At 47.4% G+C, this 9,941-nt stretch overlaps 1 protein-coding gene and 1 long non-coding RNA gene across 4 annotated transcripts in view; one reads left to right on the top strand and one right to left on the bottom strand.

Annotated features, from left to right (window-relative positions):
• The window catches only part of ZFR (zinc finger RNA binding protein), an 85,050-nt gene extending 82,702 nt beyond the window's left edge, over nt 1-2,348 (bottom strand). For 2 of the 3 annotated variants that reach the window (XM_086676558.1, XM_086676549.1), the window contains exons 1-2: nt 2,192-2,348; nt 1,794-1,893 (exon numbers count right to left, since the gene is read on the bottom strand). In XM_086676558.1, the coding sequence (XP_086532684.1) occupies nt 1,794-1,893; nt 2,192-2,228 (137 nt within the window). In that variant the 5' untranslated portion in view covers nt 2,229-2,348. Of the gene's footprint in view, nt 1-1,793; nt 2,040-2,191 lie in introns of those variants that run through there. The other variant, XM_086676569.1, reaches the window with a different exon arrangement.
• Nucleotides 1,021-2,932, top strand: LOC147584053 (uncharacterized). The gene is made up of 3 exons (XR_015240639.1): nt 1,021-1,155; nt 1,236-1,360; nt 2,737-2,932. It is a non-coding gene; the product is annotated as an uncharacterized LOC147584053 (long non-coding RNA).
• The last annotated feature ends 7,009 nt before the right edge of the window (nt 2,933-9,941 follow it).

The raw sequence follows: 9,941 nt of genomic DNA on the forward strand, positions 1-9,941 counted from the left end.
CAGGAAAAGAAAATGGTTTTTTTCCCCTCTCTCCATGAAAATTATTAGCTCTAAAAGATTTTTATCAAAGTAACTGATGCTTTGTTAGTAGCGAAGTATTTGCTAGTGTTTGAAAAGCCCCAAGATCTTGCCCCCAATATTTTCTGGAATGTCTCAAGATAAAACAGATTTGTAAAAATTGCCACATACGTTTAAGAAATTCAACGATTAACAGGGGCACCTGAGTGGCTCAGTCGGTTAAGTGTCCGACTTTGGTTCAAGTCATTATCTCAGGGCTTGTGAGTTCAAGTGCCGGGATTCCGGCTCTGCGCTGACAGCTCAGAGCCTGCAGCCTGCTTTGGATTCTGTCTCCATCTCCCTCTGCCCCTACCCACCTCCAGCATACTCTCTCAAATATAAACAAACATTAAAAAAAAAAAAAAGGAATTCAACAATTATAAAAATTTAATACCAATTTTTTAAATAAAACGTACATTTACACATTTTAACATCTCTTAAACCAATGGGGTCTTAAGCACTGTATTACTCAAGAAGACAGACGAATATCTCATTTTACAGATGAGGAAAATGAAAGCCCAAACAAGTGATGCCCCCAACGACATAAAATCAAGAGGAAAAAAGACATGGAAGCCAGGTCCTCTGATTCCCAGTGATGCCCTTTGCATTACACAACCTAACACGTGAAGTTAAGGAGATAAAAAAATTCCCTGGGTTTAACCAAATAGTTAACACACATATCTAATATATCTCTTTCTATAAAAAGCTGGTCGCTTAGGAGCCCTGTAGGTTTATGGCCTGAATCAGAACACAATGTCTCAGACTGACTCAAAAGCAACAACGACCACAAAAAAAAAAAAAAAATCTAGCGCGTTTTTCTCTTTTGATAAGATGTATAATGAACTACTGACACTTCAGAAATTAGAGCTTCCCTTAAGGTAGATTTCATTGGATGCATCACAATGTCAGTACAATCTCACTCGAACTCCCCCCCCCCAACCCGCCCCCATACTCGAGGAAAAAGACCCGCCAAGGGGAATTATTACCACCTCCCACCCCCCCGGCCTAAACTCAATAGCTAGAATAAGGCCATGGATTCATTTATCAGTACTAGAAACTTCGCACATCTTTACCAGTCTACCAACTACAAATTCACAGGTGGTTGGTATGTTTACATCTCTCCCTAGAGGAAAAACTAAAGGAACCCAATGTAGTTGACACCCGCGGTTTGTTTGCAGGTTTCGAGAGGAAGGACAGGAGTAGCCGAAGGAGAAGGTACCCGAGAAAACGACACGTTATCTGGCTCAAGGGGCCTCGGCACTGGGCGAAGACTGGCGCACGGGAGGCGTCGCGGAACAGGCGGGTGGGCAGTGCGACTCGGCGCTCCCCTGCGCCCACCCTCTCCATTCCCCAAGTGGGAGGGGGTTCAGAGGTGGGAACTGGACAGGCGGGGCGGAGACTGGGGGGGAGATCCGAGCCCCGGCCTCGCTTCCCTCCCTCAGCCGGCCGGGCGGGGGTGGCGGCTGGGCTCCGAGGCCGCGGGAGGCCATTTTAGCTGCGGGGCCGCCGAAAGCCCCGGCGGCCCTCCACGTCCCAACACCTCGGCGGTCTCTCGCTCCCGCCCCCACCGAGGGGGCCCCTCCCCGTCGCGGGCCGAGAGAGGCCGCCGGGCCGGGCCCGTCTCGGGCCGGGACTCGAGGGCGCCGGGCGGGGGCCGGCGCGGGGGCGTTGTGTCGGCGGGATGTGGGCGGAAGAGCGAGCAGGGGGAAAGAAGGGAGAGGGCGGGGAGCCGTTACCTATACTGGGCCGCAGCCGCCGCCGCCGCCGCCCCGCTGTGGGTGAATCCAAAGTAGTTGCCGGTCGCCATTTTGGCATCTTCCCCCAGCCGGCTGGGCACTGCGGCGGGCACGGAGAGTCGGGTCCCATGGCGGGAGGAGAGGCGCAGAGGGGCAGAGACGCCGAGGGAGGGAAAGGGAGAGAGAGAGGCGCTGTGAGAAGCCGCCCTCGCCGGGCCGGGGCCAGGGCCGCGGCCGCGCCGCCTCCCCCTCCCGCCTCGCACTCCCTCACTCACTCGCACGCCCCGGTGGCGGCCGCCGCCTCCTCCCTGGAGCCAGCCCCAACCCCCGCGCCTCCCCGCGGCCCCGGGCCGGGGAAGGGGCCGGGCAGGGACCTCGGCGGGGCACATTATACTCACCATAGGTGAAAGAAACTACAGGGCATATGGGAATCATGGGCTCGGGCTGCTGCTGCTGAACTCTGAACTCTCACCCACTGCCTCCCTCCTCTGCCCCGCTCCTCCTCAGCGGAGAACAGACCGCCGCCTCCCGCCGCACTGCGCAGGCGCCCCCGCGCTCGGCACCCTGGGAGGTGTAGTCCCGGTCGCCTTAGCGGCTCTGGCGGGCGCGTGCCAGGGCCTTGGCCAAGGCGGGCGGGGGAAGCTGACGGGCGAAGGCGGGCCTGGTCTCCCCAAAGTGATGGTGACTGCGAAACGCAACAGGAGCGATAGAGGAGCGTGCGAGCAGCGCCTCGCCCCAACGTGGGGGGGGGGGGGGGGGGAATCAGGGAGAGATTGGAAAGAGTGACGCCTGTTAGCCTTCTCTTACTTTTCACTCTCACTTTTGCGTATATGCAGTATTCTTTACCTTTCAGTCCTTCTCGCTTTTGCACTTTTAATTAGAATTTGAGCTGGACTAATTTGGATGCTTCCTTAATTCTCTCATTCCTGCTTCTGATTCCTAGCTTCCTAGGGGAGGAAATGCCTGGGGAGGAGAGAAAAATTGCTGTTGTGTTGAGCTGTAAGCACACCCCCAAACACCCCTTCGGAACACCGTCTCCGCCCATCTACACCCACTCCTTGAGTCCTTCAACTTATGTTGAGCCCCGCCCCCACCTCAAAGTGTCAGGCTAGGTCCTGGAGATGTATCAGTGAAGAAAATGAAGATCCTTGCGCACACAGAATTTACCTTCTGGGGAGGGAGGTGGAGAGTGTCAGACAATCGCAAATCGTGTGGTGGAAGGTGATTGCGGCTTTAAGAATAAAGTCGGATAAAAAGGAGGGAGGTGTTATTTTACGTAGGGTGTGGATAGAGCGACCACTTGGGTAGAGCTTTGAAGGAAATGAGGAAAGAGCCCGGTAAATACCTGAAGGACAGCAAATGGAGGGTCCTAAAGCCAAGTGCTCAAGAGCAGCAAGGAAGTTAGTCTGACTGGAGTTGAGTGGTAAGGATACAGGATCTTCTGAAAGGTCCTTGGTAGGGATGCCAGGTCTTTCATGGTAAGGACAGAATACTCTCTCCCATGCAAGCATCTCTTTATTCCTCTGCTTTCTCACTGTTTTCTCTTTGCTTTCCCAGTTCATTTCCAACCATTCTCTTTCCTCTTACAGTCCCTCCTTCTTACCTCCCATTAATGCATAAGTGCTCCATTTCACCTCTTGCTCATCTTCTCCATGCCCGTGCCCCAGACCCTTTGCTACTGGCCTCTCTTCAATGTTTATTATTTATTAAAATCATTTATTAAAAAAACAACGATTTTTTAAAGTAAAAAAAATTTTTTTTTAACATTTATTTATTATTCAGAGACAGAGAGACACTGAGGATGAGCAAGGAAGGGGCAGAGAGAGGGGGGGACACAGAATGTGAAGCAGGCTCCAGGCTCTGAGCTGTCAGCACAAGGCCCGATAGGGGGCTCAAACTCACAAACTGAGATCATGACCTGAGCCGAAGTCGGACGCTCAACCAACCGAGCCACCCAAGTGCCCCCCATTTGTAAAAGTTTATTTAAGTCATCTCTACAGCCCAATGTGGGGCTCAATCTCACAACCTAGAGATCAAGAGTCACATGCTCCTCCATCTGAGCCAGGCAGGTGCCCCTCCTCAGTGTTTAATATGAGCACTAAAAAGAAATGCAGGGGTGCCTGGGTGGCTCAGTCAGTTGAGTGTCGACTCTTGATTTCAGCTCAGGTCACAGTAAGGGGATCAAGCCCCAAATCCAGCTCCACAGTGCGTGTGAAGCCTGCTTGGGATTTTCTTTCTCCCTCTCCCTCTGCCCCTTACTTGCTTGTGCTTTCTGTCTCTCTCTCTGTCTCTCTCAAATAATAATAATAATAATAATAAACAATAATTTTTTGAAAAGAGAAATGCAAAGGGTGAATCAGAACTCATCATGAAGTTTAGGGCTTTATCCCACCTTCCTATGCCAGAGCAGAAACAATACCTCAGTTCCTATTTGTGCCAACCTGGCTCCCCCACACCTCCTACAAAGGTGCAAGTTCTAAGAACCTGTCTGATTTATCCTATTACTCATTTCAAAAAAGAGAAAATGTAGAACATTGGGGGGAAAAAAATCAATGTCATTGTTTTTGACAATACTGGTGTTTCCCTAGGCAGAAGTTCTTTGCAGTCCAAGTGTGTTGCTAGGAAAAAATATCTCCTACACATAGGGTATTAGAACTGCATTTTCAACGTAATTTGTCTTGAACTTCATGGAGCAATAAAGCTTTTAAGGCACTGACTATCACTGCTTTGATAAACTTGCACTATTAGTTCCTAGGCTACTTGAATAAAACTGGAGGAGAAAAGACAGGTGTTAATCACCTAAGATTATTTTTAGGCCAATTTTATGCTTGGCAGGCCTTTAGGGGATGGAAGAGGGCTGCTGGCACACCCCAATGAGCAAGCAAGTAACTAGAAAGAGGAAGGCGTGCCTCTTGTCTTTGGTAACTGTTCCTAGAGTTCAGAGTAGGTGTGGCAGTAGTGAAAATTATTTACCACAGTGTACTCCTTAAAGAGGGAATCTGTAGGAAGGGCTCCACCAACTAGCATGGATTTATTTAAGGAAGGAATTTTGGGGGGGGGGGCACCTGGGCAGTTCAGTTGGTTAAGCGTCTGACTTCAGCTCAGGTCATCTCAGGGTTTGTGAGTTCAGGCCTCACATTGGGGTCTTTGCTAACAGCGCAAAGCCTGCTTAGAATTCTTTCTCTTTCTGCCCCTCCCCTGCTCCTGCTCCCCCCCCCCCCCGCCCCGCCCTGCCTTTCAGAATAAATAAATAAGCCTTTAAAAAAATAAAAAAGGAAGGGGTTTTGGGATGTTTGGGATGGACTTGGAATCAAGAAGCAATGGGTCCTGGGGCACCTGGGTGACTCAGTCGGTTAAGCATCCGACTTCAGCTCAGGTCATGATCTTATGGTTTGTGAGTTTGAGCACCACATCAGGCTCTGTGCTGACAGCTCAGAGCCTGGAGCCTGCCGCAGATTCTGTGTCTCCCTCTCTCTCTGCCCCTACCCTGCTCACGCTCTGTCTCTTTCTCTCCAAACTGAATAAACGGTAAAAAAAAAAAAAAAAAAAGCAATGGGGTCCTTTTCCTGGGCTTTAAGTAGTGGAATGGCCTGAACACATTATTGAACCTTTCTGAACCTCTGTGACAGGCATAATACTAATGTCTCCCAGGACTGTGGTGGGGGTTAAATAAGGTAGCATTTCTATAGAACAACTCCAAGCACAGGGTATTTATGTAAAAAGAAGTAGGCTGGATGATTGTGAATCTTTTTAAAATCTTCCTTCCAAAAAGTGAATGCACTGCCCAAGTCACTCACCTAAAACCAAAAAGTAGGTGGCTCTGCCTTAGAGGGTTTATGTCCCAGAGTGTACCCAGTCCAGCCAACAGAGCAATATGCAGTCCTCTGGGCCAGGTGGGAGACTTGACAGGAGGAAGTCACTTATAACATCTGTCATGCTTCATGTCCAGAAATGCTTGGCATTGGAATACAAAAAATTACACTTACCAGTCATTCTCCACACTTTCACTCCAGTGACGTGTTCAAAATGCAAATCTAATCAAACACTTCTGCGCTTCCCCTCACTCTTAGGACAAAGTAAAACTTTCACTTGGCTTACCCTGTGCAGTCAGGCCTACCAGCCAATTTCAGCTTCTTCCTCCTTCTCTTCATTCCAGCTACCTTGGCCTCCCATCTAGCATGCTATTACCACAGGGCTTTGCATGTTCTATCTGACTAGAATGTTCTTCCTTCCTCTCCTTACTAGTTAATCCTCATGCTTCAAAATCTCCACTCAGTCAATCCCTCCTCAGCCTTCCCTGCCCCCTCCCCACCCACCATCAGACTCTTATCATGCTCTCAGAGCACCGGGCATCTCTCCTTAAGGTGCCTTTGTGACAGCTGCAATCTTACACTTACTGCGTGATTGTTTGACTGACATTATGTCTCCCATCAAACTACAGCTTGATGAAGGCAGGACGCCAATATTGGGTGCCTGGTGATGGGCACTCAGTAAGTCCTTATTTAATAAATGAACCAGGCAGTGAACAGCTTAATCTTTGATGATTCAGAAGACAGTTTCAGGAAACTGTAATGCCTCGGGGTCATCATTAAGAACCTCAATTAACATCTGAGGGCAAATGAGGAAACATTAATTGGCAGACCAATTAACCACAAGGTGGAGCTAGCCTGAAAAGGCCTGCCCCTAAACTCACCCCAAATATTTGTAGTCACCTTTAGTCACACCTTTGAGTCAGGCCCGGTTTCCTGAAAGGTCTTGTTAAAATACAAATGTGTTAGGGACATCTGGGTGGCTCAGTCAGTTAAGCGTCTGACTTCGGCTCAGGTCATGATCTCACGGTTTGTGAGTTCCAGCCTTGCATCGGGCTCTGTGCTGACAGCTCAGAGCCTGGAGCTGGCTTTGGATTCTATATCTCCCTCCCCCCATCATACCCAGTCTCTCTCTCTCTCTCACTCTCACTCTCTCTCAAAAATAAATAAACATTAAAATACAAATGTGTCAGCCAGAGAGGATGACATATGAGCTACTCTATAAACCAAGAGAGTATGGCATGGTGAATGAGGGCTTGGTCTCTGAAGCTGGACCCATATGGCTTCAAATCTCAGCTGTCACTAACTGTTGTGTGACTTCAACCACAATCTCTCTGTGCTTCATTTTTCTCCTAAGTAAAAAGAGGTTATAAAAAGTAGTGTCTACAGCAGGGTTTTGTTGGCAGGGCTTTAACAACTTCCAGAGGTAAAGGTCCTAGATCAATGCTGGGTTCTTTGCAAGTGCTATGAGTATTGGCTGGTCCTTCTAACTACCACCCATTCTTTTTTTTTTTTTTTTAAGTTTATTTATTTTGAGAGAGGGAGAGAGAGAGAATCCCAAGCAGGATTCTGTCAGTGGGGCACAAACTCACAAACCTTGAGATCATGACCTGAGCTGAAATCACAAGTCTGATGCTTAACTGACTGAGCCACCCAGGTGCCACTAACCACCACCCACCCAGTTTTATCACAATCAGAGATAAAGCCAAAGGATGAGGTCATTCTTTTTGTAGTGGAAGGGGGAAGATGGAGTCCACAAGGGCATAGAATGGGCGGGACCTGGATAGGGAAAGGGGCATAGAGGGTCATGGGGAGGAATGCACAGAGAGGCAAGGGACAAACTTGCTGTTGCATCATTGTTTCCTTGAGAACCCAAGGAAGGAGCAAGAAGGCCAGGAAGCTCACTTGGAACCTGTGATGCTTTCTCAAGATTACTACAGTCATTGCATTTGGGGTTAATAAAGAAAGAATGGGAAATGAAGCTCTAGCTCTGGGCGTGACTCCAGGCATTCTGGGACCTTCCCAACACAGACAGGTGGTGGTGGGACAGGAGAGAATGTGGAGAGCAACAGAGTCAGTCTGGGGAGCTGACCCAACTATCAGACTGGCTCTTAAGGGCCAAGTGGGGTAGGACAGTGTTGATTCAAAGGGAAAGCTCTGATTTAAAAAAAACAAAAAATTGTTTTAATGTTTGTTTTTCAGAGAGACAGTGAGAGAGAGAGAGAGAAAGAGAGAGAGAGAGAGAGAGAGAGAGAGAGAGAGGGGCAGAGAGAGAAGGAGACACAGAATCCAAAGCAGGCTCCAGGCTCTGAGCTATCAGCACAGAGCCCGACATGGGGCTCGAACTCACGAACCACGAAATCATGACCTGAGCCGAAGTCAACCGACTGAGTCACCCAGGCACCCCGAGAAAGCTCTGATTTTAATCAAGAAAACCGTAACTGAGAGATGCACTCCAGGTGGTGGATATGACAGTGACACATCAGGAAGTGTTCCCCTCTAAATTCTTCCATACTCTCTCCTCCTCTCCCTCCTATCTCCTTCTCTTCCTTCCCCTCTAGTCTCTTTCCTTCCCTCTGAGGAATAACTGTGTGGTCTAGGAGATGTCAGACACTAGGGTAATCCACAGAGATGGAATGCATCCTTGATAAACACAGTGACACCTACTGGTGCAAAAGGGGGTTTAGTGCAATGATGATGTATTTAATCTCAGTAAGAGAGTTTATGATACAGTGGTTTCTTCTAGGGCTAAATTTCGTGGGTTCAAATCCTACCTGCACCACATACTAGTTGTGTAGACCTAGGACAAGTTATATAACCTCGCTGAGCCTCAGTTTCTTCAGTTCGGGTGGTTGTTGTGGACATTAAAGGAAATACACATAAAGTTCTTGGAACATTGCTTGGCACATAGCAAGTTCTCAATACAATCCTTGCGGTTACCACAAAGACTGAATAGATATTAGCAATGTCTTTGGGAATAAAGGATCTCTTGGCATAGGTAATTTCTAATCTCTTTCACCCTGTTATACTATTTTTTTAATTAAAATTTAAAAAAAAATTAATTTATTAACGTATTCTGAGAGAGAGAAAGCATGGGGAAGAGGGGCAGAGACAGAGAAAGGGAGAGAGGATCCCAAGCAGGCTCTGTGCTTGAGCCTGATGTGGGGCTCGATCCCACAAACTCTGAGATTATGACCTGAGCCAAAACCAAGAGTCTGATGCCCAACTGACTGAGCCACCCAGGCACCCCTCAACTAAATTTTTAAATTAAAATATAATTCACCTACCATTAAGACTCACGCTTTCAAAGTGTTCAATTCAGTGGTTTTTAGTATATACATAAAATTGTGCAACTCTCACTGCTATATAATTTCAGGACATTTTCCATGACTGCATTAATAAGTCCTGAACCCATTAGCAGTCATTCCCTATTTCCTATTCCTCCGAGGTCCTGGCAACCACTAACCTACTTTCTGTCTTTATGGATCTGTCTACACTGGACATTTAATGTAAATGCAATCATACAGGGGCACCTGGGTAGCTCAGTCGGTTAAGTGGCCAACTTCCACTCAGGTCATAATCTCATGGTTCATGGGTTTGAGACCCATGTCGATCGCTGTCTGAGCTGTCAGCACAGAACCCGGAGTCTGCTTCAGATTCTGTGTCTCCCTTGCTCTCTGCCCCTCCTCCACTCATTCTCTGTCTGTCTGTCTGTCTCTCTCTCTCTCTCAAAAAATGAATGAACATTAAAAAAATTAAATGCAATCATACAATATGTAGCTTTTTGTATCTGGCTTCTTTCACTTAGTCTAATGTTTTCAACTTTCTTTTATGTTGTAGCATGTTTTGGTACTTCATTCCTTTTTATGATTGAATAATATTCTACCATTTGAATATATCTCATCTTGTTTATCATTCATAAATTGATGGACATTTGGGTTGTTTCCACTATTTGGCTATTAAGAATAATGGTACTAAAAATCTCTTTGACCTTGGCCGCAGCAACTTCTTACTCAACACATCTCAGGAGGCAAGGGAAACAAAGGCAAAAATGAACTATTGGGACCTCATCAAAATAAAAAGCTTCTGCACAACAGGAAACAAACAGGAAACAAACAGGAAAACTAAAAGGCAACCAATGGAGTGGGAGAGGATATCTGCAAATGACATATCAGATAAAAGATTAGCATCCAAAATCTATAAAGAACTTTTCAAACTCAACACCCAGAAAACAAATAATCCAGTGAAGAAATGGGCAAAAGACATGAATAGACACTTCTCCAAAGAAGACATCCAGATGGCCAACTGACACATGAAAAAATGCTCAACATCACTCAGC

Source organism: Puma concolor, chromosome A1 (genome assembly GCF_028749965.1).
Source record: "Puma concolor isolate L17-30 chromosome A1, mPumCon1.1.hap2, whole genome shotgun sequence".
Taxonomy (NCBI): Eukaryota; Metazoa; Chordata; class Mammalia; order Carnivora; family Felidae; genus Puma; species Puma concolor.